Source organism: Dermacentor andersoni, chromosome 4, assembly GCF_023375885.2.
Source record: "Dermacentor andersoni chromosome 4, qqDerAnde1_hic_scaffold, whole genome shotgun sequence".
Classification (NCBI taxonomy): Eukaryota; Metazoa; Arthropoda; class Arachnida; order Ixodida; family Ixodidae; genus Dermacentor; species Dermacentor andersoni.
Window position 1 is genome coordinate 100980293 of NC_092817.1, and position 22622 is coordinate 101002914.

General features: G+C 44.5%; 1 protein-coding gene across 1 annotated transcript; it reads left to right on the top strand.

The window, feature by feature from the left end:
• The first annotated feature begins 7434 nt into the window (after nucleotides 1-7434).
• LOC129386367 (uncharacterized) lies at nucleotides 7435-20822 on the top strand. The gene is made up of 5 exons (XM_055074220.1): nucleotides 7435-7741; nucleotides 7831-8307; nucleotides 16274-16501; nucleotides 18062-18472; nucleotides 20261-20822. The coding sequence occupies exons 2-5, from the start codon at nucleotides 7957-7959 to the stop codon at nucleotides 20681-20683; spliced, it is 1413 nt and encodes a 470-aa protein (XP_054930195.1). The 5' UTR covers nucleotides 7435-7741; nucleotides 7831-7956; the 3' UTR covers nucleotides 20684-20822.
• The last annotated feature ends 1800 nt before the right edge of the window (nucleotides 20823-22622 follow it).

Consider the following 22622-nt stretch of genomic DNA (forward strand, 5'->3'; position numbering starts at 1 on the left):
TAACCAGCGTGCCTTGCAAACTCATGGAACATGTCGTTTATTCACATATCATTGCCTTTCTAGATTTCAACAATTTCCTTCATCTGGCTCAGCAGGGGTTTCGTACAGGACTCTCTTGCGAAACACAATTGACATTCTTCACCTTCGACCTACATTCTAACCTTGACCATAACCTGCAGACCGATGCATTGTTTTAGATTTCGCAACTGCATTTGACAAGGTACCACACCAACGCCGATTACTACAACTCGCCGTTTTAAATTTGCACCCTAATATTCTAGCATGGATTAAAGGATTCCTAACTAACCGCTCTCAGTTCGTTTCTATTATTAATCACAGCTCCAGCACTCTCCCTGTAACATAGGGCGTACCGCAGGGATCTGTACTCGGCCCGCTTTTGTTCCTCATATATATAATCATCTGGCACTCCAAGTATCATGTAAAATGCGTATCTTTGCCAACGACTGTGTAATTTATCGTACTATTACTAACACTTCGGATCAAGCTGCCCTTTGAGATGACCTTGACCGCATCCATGAATTGTGTGGCCTCTGATTAATGACGCTAAATGCTCACAAATGCACACTGGTCTTATTTCATCGTCAACACAACCACATTATTTTTTTCCTATGCAGTTGCTAACTCACCTATAGAATGCGTCCAGTCATTCAAGTATCTTGGTATCACCCTCTGCAGTGACCTTTCTTGGCGAACACACATTACCGCGATCATATCATCTGCCAACAGATCTCTAGGATTCATAAAACGTCATCTTCGTCATGCACCGCAACACGTGAAGCTGCTGGCATACAAAACCCTCATCAGCCCTAAAATTACCTAATTAACCAAATATACCTAAGAAATACACTCGAGTCTGTTCAAAACAACACCATTCGCTTCATCCATTCCTCATATGCGTATAACATCAACGTTTCATCCCTAAAGACAAACTCCGGTCTCGAAAGCCCCGAAGCTCGCCGCCGCATCGCCAGCCTCTGTTTACTCAAGTTCAAGTTCAAGTTTTATTCTTCTTCTAGTACAGACTAGAAACGTCCTCCCGGGCTAAAAGCTGCCGTCAGCAGCTTGACTGGACCCAGGAGGCGTTATACATGGCAGCGCGATAACAGTAACCTTTCTGGTACAAAAAAACTTAAGCAGAAGTTTACTAAAACATAAAATTGAAAACTCAGATACATGCTTATGAAAGGATATGTAAGAAACAACAAGACATTTTTGTACAAATAAAACAAAAAGGCAAAAAAGAAAAACATGGTCATTTATATGCATCGTTATACATGAATATATATGTTATAGGTTAACGAAATACATCTTCAACTCTTTACGAGAGACTCCACAAGTTTTACCATAGTACTCTAAATCAGCGTTACTCACCCGACCCGCATATCTCACCGCACTGCATATCTGTCTTAGATTACCCGGCCTCTTTTTCGAACTACCACTGTTTCAGGATCCTTTTTTCTCCGCACTGTTGTGGACTGGAACGCCCTCGCCACCGATGTAGTCGCCATTACGTGCCAACTGTCATACACAAATGCTGTAACCTCGCATATTATAGAGCTGTGACTTTTATTTATTTGTTGAATATATTAACCCACTCCTTATGCAATATCCCTCAGGGGGCCCTTAAGATGAATAAAGTTAAAGTGAAAGGCCCCGTTGCAACTTCCTCTCCGCTTTCCTCCTCCCGCCTCTTCGCTCTCGCTGCTTTTTTCATCCCCCGCTGCGCACCGCGTTCGCTCGGTTACGCCGAGAACGACGTCGAGTCAAGCCGACGCTCGCCGCAGTAACGGGTACCTTAAAACTGCGCTCTAAAAGTTAGTGACGTTTCACTTCGTTAACGGGGGTTACGCGCAGGCGTATGCGTGCGATAGAGCACATGAATCTATCGGCCCTCGGAGCACCTCTCCACCTATAGACTGTCCGCATCGCAGATCGCTTTCAAGATGGGACTCGCGCGGCCGCGCCATAAGCAGCAAGCGCCGGAGTAAAACGCCTCCTTCTCCGCACCCGCCGATGAAACAGACGGCGCGTTTCCTCCCCGCTTTCCTCCTTTACGTGCTCGACATTGAGCCGCCAAATTCGGCTCAGCGTCGCACGCTTTCACTTCCATATACAGCATACGGCGCAATAGAGAGACGAACCCCGTACGTCCGTTACAGCACCCGTAGCAACTACTAGAGGTCAACCCAGCGCGCCTCCATCTATCCTCCTTCCCCGCGAAGCTTCGGCGCTTGTATCCTTGCCGGTGCGCTCAACGCCAGCTAGACTTTCTTCTAGGTGGCGGTGCTTTGCCGCCAGCTCAGAGCGCTACTTTGTATTTTCTACAGCGCGCGATGCTCTTCTCCACCTCCAGGCGACTTCGCCCCCAACTTTCTTCGCGGTTTTACACTACCTATCGCAGATATTACTGGTGGGCTACTTACGCTTGCGCGTAAAAATCGACGATGCCACAGTGATCACTCTTCTGTCGCTGATTGGCCAAATCACTCTGCGGGTCGCGCGGAAATAGGTCCAGGGCCCATCCTCTGTAGGACTGTACGACATCCTCTGCACGACAATTTAAGGTCATCAAGCACGCATCACAAAAACGCATCACTTTGTAATCGGAAACTCTGATGACTGATGAGAATGGCATAAAGCAGTTCATGAAACTTTCAGCAAAGCAAAAGTAGCGATATGCAACTAGGAGAGTTTGAATGTGTTCATGATCTACCAGCGCAATAACCAGACACGGAGAGAAAGAAGAGGCACTTGTCTCTTTCTCGTCCGTGTCTAGTTGTAGCGCTGATGGATCACTATTTCAGCAAAACTAATTGTCCATTTTGGAACAACAAAAGTTCCAAACTGAATCTGGTAGCTTAAGTGCTTCTTTACCGATGAACAATTAACTGGAGTCGAGCATAACGTCGGCCTGCCTGTCATAACCAACGCCCAATCCGTCAACAGAATACGAAGTCTTCGTAATGCTTATCGTCTTCATCTCGCTATTTCTCATAACTTGCCGCCATTACTTTTTCCGAGCTTTGTGTTGTTATTGCGTGGTTTCACACATTGCTTCTTTGCCTTTCTCCTCCTTTTTCTTTTGATTTTAGCTTGCGTCTTGTTGTATGCATATTGCACGTCCTTTTTATAATGGTCCTTTTTTATTAATTGTGTTTGTGCTCTCGTATTATGCCTTGATCTCACTTTTGGTTTATATTTTCGCTCCTTTTTACTTATATTGTCCTCTTTTTTGTTTTGTTTTGAATGTACTCATTGACCAGCATTCAGACCTTAGGGCTGTTCCTCGGTACGGAAAATGAATCATCATCATCATCATCATCATCATCATCATTATTATTATTATTATTATTATTATTATTATTATTATTATTATTATTATTATTATTATTATTCATAATACATCTAAATTAAGATGCTTTCTCCATGCAGAATGGTGGCCGAGTTCTTGCATGAGTGCATCCACGGCTGGTACGAGGCTCCACCGTCCGTCGAAAGCTTCCGCGAGTTTTTCGCGGAGGCGTCAGTGCCGTGGCCTTTCGACCCACCAGCCCGCAGCGCGGAGGTCCACCCCTTGGAGGCAGTCCTCGGACTCACTCTCAAGTGGGGCGTCGACACCTGGTTCCGAGCCTATGTCCACACGGTTGGTCGCCTTCGACAGGCTTCCAACTTCAGCCACTTGCCAGCGTTGTTCATCGAGGCAAGTGGAGCACGGAAAAGTGTTATAGAAAGTTCGCTTTTTAACGATGTGTCCCGTGAAACCTCATTGTACGTTATAATGCGCATTAAATTCAGTCCTTTTCAAGGTTACCTTGGAAGTGAATGCGTAAAATGGGCATCGTCTAAACAAATTCACCTGCATGCAGGACTGCATAGAGGAGGTGTCATTAAACTCTTGCCGACGGCTTTCTAGAAAATTTACACCAACTTGATCTCGGTCGTTGCGTCGTCACAGGCGAGGAAATGCACCCGTGAAGTTATTTTCGTATGCCGCGAGTTGACATTAGGCTTGCGCCTAACGAATTACCCGTAAATAATTACTTCTAATCCATTACACTTTTCCTATTTGATAATTTAATATTTACTTTGTTTCTTGGTTAGGCTCACTGTAATTCGATAACCTTTTTTAGCAGCCAATTTTTTCTAACCATTTACAATTTTTCAGAAACAAGCTCTGATACGTGACGCAGCTCTGAGTACTTATATATGGCGGGAGCTACAGAGTCGAAAGAGGTTAAAAACATGCACATGGGTTACCTCTTTCCCAAGATCAGCATCCTCCATCTACGCCTGGATTACCTGAACGTGGAAGGCTTGCAGATTTGCACGTTTCTTTTGGCGCTGTGACTCCTCAGCTTTTCTCTTGCAATAAATTTAACTCCCTGTCTAATGGAAGCACTTATAGGCGACCTTTACAGGCAGTACGAGCTGCTGCTCAATTCTTCGCTGAGTGCACTCTATGACCTCTCTGATAGAGCCAGAAGCTTCCTGGCAGCTGAACTCAAATGTTTCGGTCTGTTTGATCTTACGTGACTCATGAACGCGTATTCTTGTCAATGTAAACCACATCATTTTCAATCAACGTGAAGGTTTTCTGGCGCGCGTTGCAATTAGTCGTTTAAGTCTCAGTGACTGACGAGTGAAGGGCAGCGCAGAAACGAAGAATATCAGATGTTCCTCCTCTATTAGAGGGCACCTCTATGGCTCGATAGCCTGGCCACTTGGGCGTTGATACCTTTGATTCACTTTACACAATTTTTCAGGTTTTCACTGGTTATGTCGCGAACGCGTTCCCCTAGCCAAGTCCACAAAATATTGACTCACCATGCCGGCCCTGCGTAAGCGGATGTCCAGCGAAGCTGTTGGAAAACCACCACTACGAATGGTGACGGGGCATGCAGTGTACCATTGCTTTAGAGTAATGGTAGTAATGATAACCTTGGCAGGACGCTGCAGCTGGTCGTATATTGCCTTTTCTTTTTAGTTTGACAGACCTCATATTCACGCTACTCCTCGGGAGACCGCTATGCGTTGCCTGCCCATGGTGGGGCGGCTAAAAGAAAAAAATCAGTTGCGAAGCTGGTTCTTTTATATATGAAAGACTGGTGACGTCACTTCCCGCGTCGCAAGCTGCCGTCGCCGCCGCAGCTTGCGCAAACGTAATCTTTACCGGGAAACCCATGAGAGGAAGACTAGGTGCTTCGCATTGTTATCAGGAGCGCCTTATCATCGATTATGTGGTTTGGATGCTTGTTTTGTGCTTGTTCTTTATTTAAACGAATGCTGTGCTGTATGTTGTACGCGTGATACCGAAGAATATATGCACTTCTCGCTTCAATCAATTAAGGTTTTGATTCTTTTTTCGTTCTACATTTTTATCACTGAAGGTATTCTTTTTTATGTGAGGACGCGCCATAAGAGATCCCGACCAACTAGAGGCAAACAGCTTCGCTGTAATAAGGCGCTGTTCCTTATGGAGAACCGAGACGCGAGCATCGCGGCATTGAGCAGCCACAATCGTTTGAGCAAGATGCTCGTAGTTCACTGCACAGCCCTTCTCTCCCGTCTTACACGTTAAGCGAGCTTTCAGTGTCACTGCCTTCACAATATGTGTCTTCACGAAATAACGAGGACGATTACCAAGCAAAACAATGAAAAGCAGAGATAAACAACGTGTGAAGGTCTCCAGAGCACACTGAAAGAGCCAGGCCAGTTCGTTCTATTTACAGTATTTGTGCAATGTTTATAAAGATTGGGATGAAAGGAACGTTATTGTAATGATTACATTGTAGTAACTGCTAAAATACTTTGGGGGCCTGTAATTTGTAAGCTTAATCACTTACTTTTGAATGAAGTATATTGTAATTGAAATCGTCTGCATTTTTTCGGTAACGTGTAAAAGTCTTGTTGTCACTAAGCCTGATCATGCAGCCAATATGCCAACCTAACACGCGATGGTAAAGCTTCATCATTTGTATTTAAGCCAAGAAGTGTATAACGAGAAAAAAAAAGTTTTTATAGCGTGCTAGCCGGTAATTAATAAGTGACCTAAAAAGTGATTATGTCCGTGTAATGCCTTCCGGTTTAAAAAAGATAAACAAGGATACGACGATAAGTGCATGCTTGCCGGCAAGTTCGTGTTCTCGTAAAATTAAAACAGCTTCAACGAAGATTTGTTACACTCTGCCAAGGCTTACTGGCAGCGGAAATGCGGCCGCTGAGTATGACGTGGGGGGTTCTGTGACCGGCCACTTCAGTCGCTTCTCGAGGGGGTCTAAATGCACTTAGCGTACGTTGCTTTCGAGTTACCGTTAAACGTGGCGGGGTATTGACATTTATACCGAAATATTCCACTAGCAATGTGCTGTCCCGTCTCATATTTGGAACGTTAGGCTCAATCAGTCAATCAATCAAGCCAGCAAGCAAACTGAGCAGTGAAGGTTCTACCACTACACTTCATTCTGGGTGCAACCAAGACATCGTCATGAAGCTGTACCTATCGCATGTTCAGTGTTCGCAGCTCGTTAAGTATGCTTTGGGGATAAATTTATGTAGCAATGAAGGGAAAAGCTACAGAGGCAGAGTGCGCGCAAGTAATGCCGCTCTTGAAAAAAAAAAAAAGAAGCTCGAAGTATTTATTTTCTTTAGTTTAGGCTGGGGAAGAGAAAATAATCAAATCTTTATTACTATAGCAAAGTAAGACGAAACGCATAACTGAGGGATAAGTTTGGTTTTATTTCTTCTGCTTTTCATTTTTGCGTTTGGGCAAATGCGAAACCGCTGCCCGTGGAAGATGTACGACGATTCCAGCATCCGCTTAGAAAAAAAAAAAGGAGACAACACCAAAAGCATTTTCCAGCACTGCCGAACTACATGGTGTCGTAGCATCATGTAGCTTTCCGTTCATTTCCACAGGGGGTTGTCTGGAAGTATAGTTAAGTTTGCCAATGAAGGCAAAGCTCCCAGCATTGCCAATAAGTAACTAAAGATGTCAAGGGCACTTACGTATCCCTACGTGGGTCAATTCGAAAGCATTGAGACGTCTTCCTGATGACAACTCGTTTTACGAAACGTAATGGTATGGTTTTCACGTTGCCTTGTATGATTTATCGCATCATGTGCCTCGGCCTCGTTCGTGTACTTACGTGGTCGTCCAAATGAGCCGGGCGCCGATGCTGATTGAGAAGTCGAAATCGAAGGTTCGTCCATCCTAGCGCAAGACAGAACTCGCCGAAACCGCCACACCGACAGGCAGCGCCGCGACGCGCGGCGCTATATATAGATCGGTTACCGGCGCGATCCGTCTATGTGACCACGTGACCTTTTGTACCATCTCGGTCCAAGGTTCCCCACGACAGAACTAAGCTAAATCACCGCACCGACTGGCAGTGGGCCACTGCCGTCAGTGCCTTCTCAGAGGGAGGGGCAGTATGGGAATGCTGGCATGATAAGCCGCATCGGAACCAGCTGTGGAAGAAGACGACGACGAACGCGCGAGCAGTGGCACGAGAGCGCGCCTCTGTGACCACGTGACTTCTTGTATGATCTCCGGCCACGCCGCCGGATTTTGCGCTTCATGAGTCATATAATGCTTTCGAATCAAAATTATCGGCATATTCACCTTCGTCTGATTACTCACAGCTACGTAACGAGGACTCATGTTCAAATTCAATGGGACACCCTTGGCGGCACCGATCAAGAGGAATAATTCGAGTGCCGCGTAAGCATTTATGTTATATATATACTAGCGCTGAGCACTAAGCGCCTTGCAGGTGGTGTCATATGTCTCTTCCCGCGTGTTTTCTACAGGCGGGTGCGCAGGCCTCGTCGTGGCTCAACTTCATTCGGACTCTCGCGTCGACCGACAGCCGGGAGAAGTACTACAGGCTACTTTACGCGCGATACAATGCAACGCCACCCGAATCTTACTACATCATGAGGGAGCTGGTCGTTGAGAGAGACGTGCTTACCATCGTGGACGCCGCACGGTCACTTGGAACCGGCCCGAGGACTGTTGTCGCCACCATCGCCAAGATCGCGGACGCCGTTGCGAACACAACCTTGGAGAACTGGCTCGACCCTGTCGTCGCCGCGCCTGGCGGCAGTTTGGTGGACGCCACGACGATGGCGGCCGTGCAAGACGTGCGCGTCCTGCATGCCATCCAGCGCCTCGTGAAGGTACATACTGCGAACGCTCTGATGCGGCACCTGTCCTGGTGGCTAGTGCAGATTCTCACGGTGGTCGGCTGGCCCCAAGGGTACGACGTGATTGCTGGAAGTCAAGAGGTTAGTTGGCTACTGGAACTTTCCTGATATCCGTAAGGTCTGCACGCACAATGAACTTTTTTTACAAGCATATTGTACGCTACGCTGTCCAAAATACGCCGTTGTCTTTACTGGACTATTCCTCGCAGTATCGGCTGCCACCTATTTCCAGCAAAATGTAAAGGCGCCCCCTCATTTCATTCCACGGCAACGCGAGCACACGCCGTCCAGTTTTCAGGAATTTACGGCAATAAAATGTAGAAGTCTTTCATTTCATTTCGTGGCAGCGCCATAACAGGCCTTCATTTTGACGCCAATATCCCGTAAAAAAATACTGGCTTCTGTAATTTCATTTCACGGCACCACAATGACATGCCATCATATATAAAACAGTTCTGAAGTTTCTCCGTAATTCTCGAACTGTGCTTTTCGCTAAAAGCGTACCGGCTGCACACATTATTCTTCATTATTAGATAATCCCGTTTATTCGGAAAGCGTCCTTCATTACCTTTGCTGCATGTACTTCCTGGTTTACTACCTACCAGCAACTTTAGAGTTTACTAGTTACAATATTATTCTGAAGCAAGAAAACTTGAAAACACTGAAAAGGGTTGCTTAAAATCAAACTAAAGCTGCACTTGATGTCAAGGTTAAAGCGTGTTAGTCCTTATTTGAAGTATATAAGTCACTGTAGCTAAAGAATGGAGACGAAAAGCAGTTTAAACCAATAAACGAGGCAATTCTATAAAACAAATAGCAAGTGTCACTCTCTAATGTTAGGCTACAGTGAACTATTCCAGGCATCTTGGAACACCAGCTGGTCTTGTGCATCGTACTTGTGTGTGATGAGGACTTCCATCGGGAAATATCAATCTCATGTCATGAATTCAGCCATGCCGAGGATACAAGCATAATCGACTATCTTTCATTTCATTTCAGTTATTTTTAGTAGAAATAAATGAAAACCAATTAAAAAAAAGGAACAAGAAGACTAAACCGATGCATAACTTGTGACATCAAACACGCGAAACGAAAAGTAAAGCGATTAAAATAAAATTTGCAGTTTCGCCCGAAAGGAGAAGCATCGATTGTGACAGCAAATTAGTGGGTAGCTGTACGAAGTACAGTAGATTTATCGGCCGTATGAACTTGTAAACATTCACTTACTAACTAAATTACCACTGATACAATGCGTAAGCGTGATTGAACGAGGACGTAGGGAAGACACAGACACACAGATACAGCACTGTCTTTGTGTGTCTGCTTCTTTCTACCTCCTTGTTCAGTTGCGCTTACCAAGTAGCCTGCCAAGGTGTTTGAACTAAATTAACAAGCACTCTGTCACGCGCGCACAGGTTAACATGAACACATCTCGCTCGATGAGCGCGGAAACTCGCTGTCAAAATGCTGTAGTAAGGATTCGCGGCAGCGGCGAGCGAATTGACCTTGGTGCATCTCTCGTTTCAACGCCAACGGAACGTCGAAAGCACAGCGCATACGAAGTTACCGGCACTACGCGCACTCTGCAAACGATCGCTTTGAAGATGAGGTTCGTGCGGCGCGCACTTTGTCCACGTCGCGGATTTCTTTCACGACACACGAGCGCCGGCAACGCGTCCCTACGGCGTCCACCAAAGGAGTCTACTAAGGTGCCCGCCATTCGCGCACCAAACGCCGTAGAGTGGAGACAACTCCGCGGTTGTCTCCCCTCTGTACGCAGCGGCGGGTGAGGAGGACACCGAGAAACTCTAGCAGCCGCCGGGGAAGAACGCCCATCCTTTCTCGCCTGACCCTCCTGCCTCGCGCGCGACTGGAGATGCCACGCTTCCGGCCCGCATTCCTCACTCGGGCACGCGACAGTGAACTTCGTTTGCCGGTTCACCCTCCCACGCTTTGACTCGCACATACAGCATTGGGCGTGAGACGACGGTTTTATCGCCCTTGGACTTTATACGGAACCTCACGGTGACGCCGACGGCACAAATGCTCCTGCAGAGTCCATATAATTGCTATCGCAATAGAAAAAACATAAACACGGCATCAGGAAGTCTAACTAGAGATGAGCTCACAGCAACCGTTAATCATATGAGGTAAGTAAAGAACGCAAAACAAAAGGAATGCGAAAACGAATTACTTTGCGAAGATTTTTCCCAAATATTTGAAAAAGACTCCAAATGAATTTTGCCAGTACCTGAATGATAAGAAAAGTGACGAGCACACGCATTCCTTTTAAGACAACGGTGTTCTCGTGAACGCCTTCAATGTTTACTTCCAATCATTTTTTTACCATTCATATAACCGTTCCACCATACACACCTAGAATGACTAAGTCACCGAAAACGGTGTGCTTTACCTCTTATAAACATTGATACAAAAAAGGTCACTGGCTTGACAGAGTGCTAAACATATTTCTTAAGAGTTATGCGGAGTCAGTAGCTAAGTACTTATGGCCAATATTATTAACTCCCTATAAATGTACATTGTTCGCCCAAAATGGGAAACCGCAAAGATAATACCTAAACACAAGGTTCTAAATTACAGACCGATATTGCTATCTTGCCCTGTATGTAAATCATTAAAACATGTAACACCAAAACACACAACTATATACCTGGAAAAACAACATATCCTGTCTTCTGCCAGCATGTATTCCGTAAGGGCCTTTCAGCAATTACAAAAGCTCTAGAATTAATACCCAATACAGCCTAGGCAATTGATAACCAGAAGTAAATTGAACTCATTTCTTTTTTGTGTCTCTAAAACATTCAACCGAGTTTCACATAAAAAAAACTAAGAAAATTAGAGTTGGTCAATCAGAGCAGGTTCCATGGTTCATTGGATTAAAAATAGCTTGAGGAACTGCTCACAATTTGTACAAATGCGTGACACTGCATCTAGATTAGCACCAGTCACATCAGTTGTACAACTAATCTTTCTTGTGCTCTAGCCCCTATTTTATTCATATTGGTTAACAATAATTTGAACCTCTCGAATAATGTAAAACTCTGGCTTTTTTCAGGTGAATGCATCATTTATCAAGAAATTAATACATTTGCAGAGCACCAATTATTAACAATGGATTGGAGTCCATGATCAGGCGGTGTAAAGATTGGCAAATGTTTCTCAAAATTGATAAATGCACTTCCTTGGCAAACACTGACAAAAATCACAGGCCGAAGTTTCCTTACTCTATTGACAACCTTGCCTTCTTGACTACAGTAAATATAAAGAAGTATTTGGATGTAAGAAACTCAAACGATCTGAGATGGGAGGCTCACATCTATCACTTACACAACCCTCAAAAGACTGTTTGTAGCTAAAACACGTCTTCGGCCTGCACCGTCAGGTGCCAAACTAACAGATTATACAGCAGTCATGCGATCTGTATTAGAATATGCTGGATCTCTCTGGTTTCCCATTACGCCGCCACATGTGAGCAAAATAGAAGCAGCACCATGAAAAGCAGTAGGTTTACTTTCAATAAGTATAAACTTGCATACTCACCATCAGATCTACTTAATCACACCGGTATCCTTACTCTACAAAACAGAACAAAACTAGCACGACTAAAACTGATGTTCCGGCTGCTTCATAACGTAATAAAGATTGACGCCTCCAGATTTGTATCTTACTCGTAAGCGAGGCCAACACGTTGTAAGTGTTCTCGCGCACTAACCGACTACTTTGACAGTAAGTGTATCAAATATTCATTTTTCCCTTACGCAATTGGAGACTGGAACTCACTTAATCCAACTATTACTAACAAATAATCATTGAGCAAGTTTCTTGCCATGATGGAAAATAAATTGCTGGCTTTAAGATAGCCTGATTGTCGTCGTAGAACCGCTAATTTAGTTTTTCAATTATAACCAATTGTTTTTTCTTTTGATAGTGCGCAGATGTACTGTATTTTCATTATTTCTTGCTTTTATTTTCTCGGCTTGTTTTGTAAAGACATTCATGTTTTTATATTGTATGGTACGATTTTTAAAAAAAATTGTTTTTCTGAGTCATGCACCTATCCTTTTGTTAGAACTGTCGAGATGTTTTGTTGTTGTTTTGTTTCTTTTTCTCGCGTTGCATATAACTTGATATGTTAATCTTTGTAAATATAAAAAAATATTATAATGTTCTAATATGACTGTACATTATTATGTTTCACAATGTATAATCAACATGTATCAACACACATTTTATGCGCCACCCCTGCTGGGATCTCTGATGAGACTGGCAGTATCCCCTCAAAATAAATGAATGAAGAAGCGGATAATTACCACCATCCGATTGGCAAACTATGTTCTAAAATGCATTTGGAACATCGTGTAATATGTCTATCAACACACCCGAATCACGTAATAGAAAAGTGTTTACTTACTGCTCTTTCCTGGCAATAATTTTAAATTTTTAGGGTCCTACAATATACAGAAGATGAAAGCAAGTTTGCTATGAACGTCCTACCTACCAACTACAATGAAAGCACACACAAGTTCCTTATTATGGAATACTGACGAGTGACAGAAAAGCTGCAGCAAAACTAATGCGTTAAACAACTGACACTCTGTAAATTAACTGGTTTATTGCACAAAGCAATTTGTTGGCCGTGTTGAAAAAGAAAGTCATTTCAGCCTACATATTCAAATACACACTGAAGAATGACAGGACACTTGAGCAGTGAGGCCGAAAATGAACACAAAGTGCAAGTTGCGTCTGCAAATGTTTATCTTACTGCAGAGCATTATTTGCGAGCGTAAGGCGTTATGAATCTATCTATCTATCTATCTATCTATCTATCTATCTATCTATCTATCTATCTATCTATCTATCTATCTATCTATCTATCTATCTATCTATCTATCTATCTATCTATCTATCTATCTATCTATCTATCTATCTATCTATCTATCTATCTATCTATCTATCTATCTATCTATCTATCTATCTATCTATCTATCTATCTATCTATCTATCTATCTATCTATCTATCTATCTATCTATCTATCTATCTATCTATCTATCTATCTATCTATCTATCTATCTATCTATCTATCTATCTATCTATCTATCTATCTATCTATCTATCTAGATCCTCCTACGTCGTGATGTTGTTTCTTCAACTGGATATATATCAGAATAGGCATCATGCGGCATGACATGCATGCATATATAACATGACTTACATGTCATGAGATCAATGACATGACACATTTGTTATAGCATGTATGCCTTGCATCAATGCCATGAATGGCATGATGGTGTCATGGTAGTTTCTTTAACTCAGTATACATCAGGATATGAATGAAATGCATGCACGACCTGACATGAATGACATGACAATATATAAGTGTAGTGACATGAATGACGAGACATACATGCTCATACACCATGGCATCAATGAGATCACAAGCTTGTCATGGCATGTATGTCATGATACAAATAGTATGAAAGACATGATGCTGTTGTGGTCATTTTCTTAACTCATTATATATCTGAATATGAATGACATGACATGCGTGCATGACCTGATATGAATGACGTGACACAACATGCCACGAATTGCATTCTTGTTATGTCGTGCACGCATGTTTCGCCACATATATCCTAATACATATCCAGTTAATGAAATGACCACGATGTCATCATCTCATTTACGTCATTCATGACAGTCACTTCATGTCATGCATATCATGTCACTTAATTAATGTCACCGATATCCCGATATATAGCTTGTTAGAAAATGGAACTGACAATCATGTCATTACGTGAATGACATGCCATGCAAATCGTGACATCAATGTCATAAATGAGACGGCTGTAGTGGATTGAATGAAATGACATGCACCTATTGGATATATTCTGTAGATGCGTGAATGCATGTCTGAAATTAGTGATATATCATGCCACGCATGTCATAAAATCACTGCCACGAATGCCATGGTCTGTATGTCAAGCCATGACAACATTCCCATCAATATCATGACATGCATAACAAGAATTAGTATGATATGACAAAAACATGCCGACTCAGTGGACCAGGTTGTCTACTTGCTTGTGTTGATGACAATATCCTCTAGTTTGGGATGCCGTGATGTTCGTTGCATCGTCGTTCCAACTTCGGCATCAGGGTACCAGGTTGTGTTTGTATCCTTTCAAGCAGCAAATGAAAAGGGAGTTTTCCAGCAGGGTTGATATCCGAGTGCTGGACAGCAACGCGCCTCGTCCTCGTTCCTCCCAAAACTCCTACTGGACTTTCACGGTCCTTCTTGTCGTTAGCAGGCCACTCAAACATCGAGGCGGGCTCTTTACTGGTGCCCTATTGTACAAGTAAGACAACGCTGCATCGATATGGCAGTGTCATCACGGCTCGGCCAAGAAGAGCAGCTGCACGACGCCACTCATCCGAATGACTATAAAAGGACACCGGCTTTAGGTTGTGCTACGGTGTCACCGTACTGCCTTGAAGTTACCCATTTGCGTCCTCTATGTGCTACCACATGCTGTTATCAGTGAGCCTTTAGTCTCTGCGTTTCTTACCCACCTCGCACCTCCATGTCAATCGTTCGCATCAATTTGGTAGTTCGTAGGAATCGTGCAAACATCGTTACCCTCGTCGTCGTCTTGCTGCTATCACCACACACACGTACTCACGTTAGTTCTTGTTCACTGCGCTCGCGTCACAAACACAAGTGCTGGATTCACACAAACACATTGGTCAGCCTGGTAACACTTTGCGGAACCCCAAACAGTAATGCATAGTCAGCTGCTTGCAAAATGCCTCGCATAACGTCGATTTTAACAGTGACTGGGATGCGGACAATTTTTACTATGAATACTTCATAGATAACCCGCCACAGAATTTCAATAATGCACTCAGGATATAGCGAAATAGAATAGGCATCAAGTCTGTTACTCGTATCACAAAAAGCATTACTAGACAGGTTGCCCGTTGTGTACAGTTTCGAAGTCGGCGATTAGAATTGTTTGTAGGCCTTCTATTAATGTTAAGTGCATCTAAAGAAACCGGCATCTCTAGTAGCATGATTGCTGTTGGATGGCAGAAGCGAGTATACCATCAACGGAGCTTCCAGGTAGATGCTTTCTGTAGCAGAGGCTTTGCATGGTGAACGCAATGTCACAGATACCAATAGTAGCTACAGAGAACACTGATTCATTTGCGCAATAGTCTTGCTAGGTTTTTACGGATGCAAGCTGCTCTAGCGATTACATTCAAAGGTGCTGCACAGATGTAGGATATAGGCAATTGTATTTCCTTGTACAATTTATTAATTCCAAGAACTGTTACTTGTTGCCATTGTCACTTCTGTATCACTTTATCGATTTACACGACCTGGATTTCTCTATATTGTCTTCAATTTAGACCTCCTATACTGGTGTAAAAGGACAGATATAATGCATTCTATGTTGTTCCCGGGAATGTTTTCAGCTCCCCCGTCGTAACGAATGGACTGTGGTAGAGTCCTTCGATGGTTATGCTGTTGAAAGGCGCTCGATCTAAAGCGGCTGCGACAAGGTAAATACTAATCAAATCATGTCTCTTGTAGAGTGCAATCAACCACAAAAGTTCAAGGGACGTTGTATTTGACCCCCCCAAAAATTGCTTTCGTAGCCTGTGCACATGGCGTCAATATAAAAGTTTCAGTATGCAGAAAACTTTGTGAGCTGCACAGCGACTCATTACACTAGAAGCTTCTTCCCCTTGCGACAGCAAATGCCTCTGCTGGCCTGAAAATTTTGCTAGGTAAGAATTTGAAAAAAGAAAGAACACACTTCCACCCGCAAATACACACGCACAAACAAAAACACAAACACACGCGCACACAACACATACAAATATTCACGCACGCGCACGCGCACAAACCATCAGACGCACAAAGCGTTGGCTCAAATGCTTTTCATATAGTAAGAATAAAAATTTGGTTGAATTTTTTTATTTGAAAAAATTTTGTTTTTCTACTCCACCCATTTGCAGGCCGCTCGGAGTGAAGTAAAGTTGGAGTGCTATCGAATAATGGCCGACAGGTTCGGCCTGCTGATGGCTTCGGAGAGCGCACTGAAGCTCTTCGACCATAAGTCGCGGCAAGAGGTGACGGTTTTCTTCATGGACATTCTCACGCTGCTGGCAAGCGCTGCCGCTAAGGCGCCTTGGCTGAGCGCAGAAGCCAAAGACAGCGCCTCAAGAATGCTGCAGGACCTCGAGGTATGCACAACCAAAGTAAACAGTCATTAGTAGAGAAGTAGTGACAGACGATAACCCACACGCACAGTGAAATGTATACTCTTAATGTATGCACAGCGCGCCTTGTAGGAAGGGCCGATAATATCTCTTCTTTTGAAACATCACCACTTTCTCATCTAAGCTCTGTCGCCTGAGAGGTGGTAATGCTTATCTATGCAAGATGTCCGTGGTTGTCGCGTTTCCTGCACGATTTTGTTGTGTGCAACAAATCAAAGAACATGACTGTGCTCCTTTTTCAAACCTTCAACGTCTGTTCACAGCTTCATGATAAGTGAGAGCAAAAAACAACATACTTTTGGTGCGCTATTGAAACGTATCTCGCGAGTAACCATTACCAACATGAGTTTTGTAATAGCGTTTACATTATAATAACAGCGCAACAGCGGACAGAGGAGAGAAAGCACAAGCGCTTACAGCCCAACATAAGCACATTACGTATGTAACGAGACAGCGTTTTCCTCCCTGCACATACTCAGTACGTTATTGGTTTTCTGAACATACTATAGTTTACGTGTGCTATAACGTGCGTTATTTGGTGTTTAGCGTTCGTAATGTTTACGCACGCTTGGAAATAGCATTGTCCAACATGGAGGCCACCCATGGCTCCCGCTTCATTGTAAATTCTCGTCGTGACTACGCTCTTGCTTATCGCTAGTAACTATTGAACTGAGGTTTCGCTTCCCTTAAACTCACCTGAAACCTTGGTTATGAGCACATATACAGCGTCAAACGTCTGAGATCGCTCGGCGATACTAAAGTCCGTAGGCCTAACGAGACACGTCCGCATAAAAACGACAGGATCGTTGCTAATGAATTGTCTTGGCCTGGATATGTTTTGCACGAGGCACTGCACGGCGCCCTCTTTTCTAACGTCTCTTACGTTTGCGTTCCCGCACGTTGGACTAAAATGTCTTGAAAGGACGCGCACCGTAACGTTCAGCAAAGGTGTTTGCGCTTCATGTAGGCAAGGTGACAAACGCCATTATAAATCTGTCGGTTGAACAGTTTGTAGGTGGTTCAGGTTGGCTTATGTCCCACATTGCCCAATAAAATAGGCACTATGTGACTATGCTTAAGACTACGCGTAGTGTAAGCGCTACCTCTTTTTGGTGATGAAGCACATTGCGGAAGTGTGTATACTCTGGTGCCTGGGACCAGAAAAGGCTGTGTTCCCGGGCTACGTACTCGTGGCCTCACAAATTTAGGATTTTGAATTTCCATGAATACAGTTTTTTTGGGGAGTTGCCTAACGTGTGCATTTGCCGTATCGGCCTTTTGCGGCCAAGTGCTATTACTCAGGGCGTGAGCGACAACACTTCACTCTGCACGAGGAGTTCATTGTTGTTAGCGCTTCCAACAGCCCCACTTGGGCAGTTGGTGCTTGATCATTATAGTGAAGCTGCGTACATGACGAAGCGAATTCGCAGTATCCACCGGTGCATTACAATAGCATTCGGCTCTACTGTGTCGTTTCACTGCGCTACAGGTTAGCGTCCTTCTTCCTTTATTGCTGCGCCATAGGTTGTAGTGTGGCCGCCCGAGGCAGACGAATCCAACGCTACGCTTTCGGCCTTGTACGCGGGCTTCTGCAGTACTTGCAAACAAAGTGCCGAGTCCGAAGGCAGCACAGTGGAGGCGCCATCGTCAGCCACGAACTCAACTCGACGCCCCCTGCTCATGGACTACTGGTGGCAGGTCAGCAAGAAATTCTGGGATTTGTCTCCCGATCAGCGTGAACGCATACAGCTGCTGTGGCAGGATCATCAATTCGAGGCCCTCCGCTACGAGCCGTGGAACAACCGCCTGCGCGTGTCTCACGCGGCTCTGCGCAACCTGCTCTATCATCCCAAGAGCGCCGCCCGGCGCGCGGCCAACTTCGGCGGTCTCGGATCAGCCTTCGTGCTCAGTGTGCTGCAGATGTTCGAGCTACCGGTGAGTGCACAGACGAGGCCACCGGTGTTTGTTTCTTTCTTTGAGCGGCCCGCAGAGCGCTGAGTCGCGTACCTCAGGACCTTCATTAAAGTTTTGCATCCATCCATCCATCCTTTAGCCCTGTTTGCAGAGTGGTGGCACAGCAGGCATGAAAAAGCACATTCATTTTATAGAACATGTCTCGTTTGAATTAGAGAAAACGCTCACCTACTGCTTACAAGTTTACGCGTGCGTCGTAAGTTTGTAATAATATAATTACAGTCACGTCATAAATTGACATGCCGTAACGTAGGCTGTAAATAATGACGTGACCGGAAGGATCTCGTAAGTTATTGGGCGTCTTGGGGGAATTCTTTGGCATTTGGGCATGAACGACCCGTTCCTTTCTTTATTTTAGCTCGTAATCTACACCAATTGCAGTGTAGGCCATATAGCTTTTTTACTATCACATTAATGTGAAATTCACATTACCATTATTATCATATTATTGCATTTTTTATCAGATTCATTCATTTGTACTGCATGCAGACGCACGACAATATAATTGACCACCGTTATTATTATGCTACAGCAGAATAGTTTAGCTATCCTTTTGATCTCAGCGCCGACACGTCGAGTTAGTCCTACGTAGTTGCAGCTGCTTCCCACTTAGTCTCGGAGCGGACAATTGAGAGATGGGAGTGCAAGTGTAGAAGCTGAACTACTTCCCTTGTCATAGACTTCGCTTTACCTATTATTTATTGTATACTCATACATTTTGGAATTCTCTAAATTAAACAAGAAAAGTTGCAATTTGTTGCATACACTAGAGAAAATGAGCCTTTCTTGTGGCGCTTGTGCTGACACACAAGGTCAACAAAACATTGCTGCTCTGTTTGCAGCGATTCGATGTGCTGACGATACCATAAGAAGTCCAATGAGTGGCCTGGTAACAGCCTTTGGTTAAGCAGCCACTGTCTTTCCTATTTTTAGACAGCATTATACGCCAGGGACAATTTCTCTGTGTGTGCGCGATGGTTTTCCATAATGAAGATCGCAAAAAGCGTGTCTTCCTAATTAGGTTTTGCCTGATGGATTAGAGCAAGCAGCTAAACACAAAGCCCACGACACCAATGGAAGACGACGGCAAAACTCACGCAACGGTTTTTATTGCGGAGCATTCTCTGCCTATTGCAGCCACTTTGCTCTCGTGGTCGCTTTGGCGTCGTCCAGGAACTTCTGAATAAGTAAAATATGTGCCTGGTCGAGCAAATTGAACCAAGGACTCCCTGCACCTCATGCCGTCGCTCTTACCTATTAAGCGAACAGTTTCCTATTGTATTACGCAATCAGACTCGTACATACTTGCGTCATGCCACGTACCACTTTGAGACAATAAGAGCACCTGTGCGCACGCGTTTCTAGCACGGTACTGAGGCGAGCGGGAAACGTGTTCCTGCTGAAGAAGGAAGCGCCTTTGTCGGCACCTTTGTCGTAGTCGTCGACATGTCCGACAACCACCGTCGTCTTCTCGTTGTCCTAATACACGCTCACACGGAAACATTGTTCCATCGAGTCCATCGTTCGAGCTGGACACATTGTACCAGCGCGCGCGCGCACCTCCCCCCCCCCCCCCCACACACACGCACACACACATACGCACACGCACACACGCGCGCGCGCGCACGTGTCATGTCTTAGCTATTCGGTTGTAAACCGTGGCAGTTTGCAGTTTAACTGCAATAAGGTGCATCACGCAAACACTGCGTACAAGCATTGCATACCTCTTCGGTGCATTCACGAACGCAGGCAGCGGACTTCGATACCGACATCGCTCCGGAGTCCTTGGCAGATGTGCACGAGATTTTTGATCGGGCCGACTATCTCAACTGCAGTGAAGAATTCACGGCAAACGTGCGTGACGCCTTGGCTATGGGATTCGCCTGGCAGGCGCTCAAAGTGGAGGAGGAATCCGACAAGAAGCTCCATGGACGGCATTCTAAACAGACATTTATGATTGCCATCAAGGACGACAATAGTGTGGAACACTATTACGGCGGGGACCAACTGTTCTTTTTGACGTACTGTCGAAGCAGGTGCGCTCGTACACACTGTTACGTTGCTTCTTTCTCACAGCTTAGTTTAGAATGCGGTGTTGGTTTGCAGAATCGGCCAAGAATGATCAACATCAATAAGAAGCAAATCATGACATGCAGGTACGCGCTTATCTGATATGCGCCATTGTTTGTTTGCTTACTTTGCTTACGTGTTCTCCCTCTACCTGTTGTGCACGCGGCGTTCCAACAGTGGAAACAGGATTTGAGCAGGCGGAGTAAAATTGGCAAGTAGGGCAACGATGCTGGTTGGTGACAGGGAAAGATGCAGAGATAAAGAGTCGTCTTCCAAGCCTGACGTGCTTGGAAGCAGCGAAGCATTATACAGTGTTTTAAACGGGAAGCGCCTAATACACGCTCACACGGAAACATTGTTCCATCGAGTCCATCGTTCGAGCTGGACACATTGTACCAGCGCGCGCGCGCACAGTGGCGCCGTCTATGAATTGTCTGTTTTCGGCCGCCATGTTTGCTTGGGTAAACGATCCGCGTAGTATGTCAGGTATACGCTCAGCGGCAGTGGCTGGTGGCTGTTTTCACGGTCGCGTGTCCTGCTTAGTATGATGGGGTATCTTCTAATTTGACACGGTTCTGTGAAACGTACTGACGCGATTTAACTTGGCGAGCCCGCAGATTCTGCTGCCGGTGAGGCAGTCGGAGAGCACGCAGCGTGTTGTGTGCGGGCGTGTTTGAGCCTGCAATTAGCCACGTAGATCAATTGTGTATTTCTTAAAATCTGTTTCATGAATGTGTCCTTATTTTAGGAATATCCCTGCAGCTAATCTGTAGTTTAAGAACAATGAGCAGTAACAAAACATACCTGACGATTGTACCAGCGTGGGTACTGTTGTGCTACGGAATAAGTTGTGATATTTACATTGATAACGTTCAAAACGTTATCTGTAGGTATACTGTGCGGCTTCCTCACTTGTTGGAGGCGGTTTTCGCCCAGGAATGAAATAGTTTTAGTTATTAATAACAGTATATCGTACAGTGCGAATCACACTTGTGGTCAAGTGGCTGGCCACGGACGGCGCGATAATCCGAAACAGCAAAACTGCTGGATTATAGATCTGTTTTTTCTATAGCACAAGGACCGAGCATGAGGCATGACCCTGAATGATCTTATTAGAGCATTAGCCCGCGTTCTTTTTCTCCGGAAGATTTTTCGCTCGGTGCAAGAATTTATCGCTCGATGCAAACGCGATTGAAGCTGCACAAGTCGCCAGGCAATGAAAACCGTTTTATTTTTTCGGTCTTATTCATCCATTTCTCTACAACGAATTCACCCGTTTAAAAAAATGACTCCTCAAAAATATCTGTCGCATTCTTTTTATACAATATACTTTTGAACATTACTGTTTTACGGGGTAACGAGGCAACTCCAGAAGCACAGGTTATGCATAATGTTATTTTAGTAACCGTAGTTATCACTGTGCTCCGCCACGCCATACAAGAGGATGACGTAGACGCAGCATAGTAGACTTGAAATGTGTGAGTACGACGCCGGTAACTGACGCAAATATTCTATAACTAGTGGCCATTAGATGTTTCGGTGTTGCATTGGATTGGCCATACACGAGCCTTAGTTGCACATGGAGAACTAGAGCACTTAGCCCTTATTGCAATATTCGTCCTGTAGTTTACATAAGCTACGGTTCAGAAGAAATAAATTGTTCAATAAACATACGAGCTGGTTACAACCGAGTGGTTGTCATTCTGTTGTTTACTTTGACAACTGCCGGCCCGGACTGGCTTGTTGTATGCAGTTTCTCGCCTGAATAAGATATTTTTGGTTATAGTAGCAGCATGGGGCCGTACAAGCTGCAGGGTGGTGAAGACGATTTTTTCCCTTCATATGCTCTCCATCCTCTACGATGCAAGGACCCGTTTTGGGGAAATTTAGTCCTCACGAAGAGCCATCACATTTTTTAATGCGATCTCCAATCGGTACTGCTGTATTGTAGGGCAAATAAGTGCTTGCGCCATCATGTGGTTTAAAATCAACCATCGCGATCGCTCATACAATGAATGCTCATGCATCGGTCTCGTTCATG

Coding starts and splice junctions, on each gene's coding strand:
- LOC129386367 (XM_055074220.1), top strand. CDS start 7,957: ATGAGGGAGCTGGTCGTTGAGAGAGACGTGCTTACCATCGTGGACGCC. Junction 8,308..16,273: donor TGATTGCTGGAAGTCAAGAG/GTTAGTTGGCTA, acceptor ACCCATTTGCAG/GCCGCTCGGAGTGAAGTAAA. Junction 18,473..20,260: donor TGCAGATGTTCGAGCTACCG/GTGAGTGCACAG, acceptor TCACGAACGCAG/GCAGCGGACTTCGATACCGA.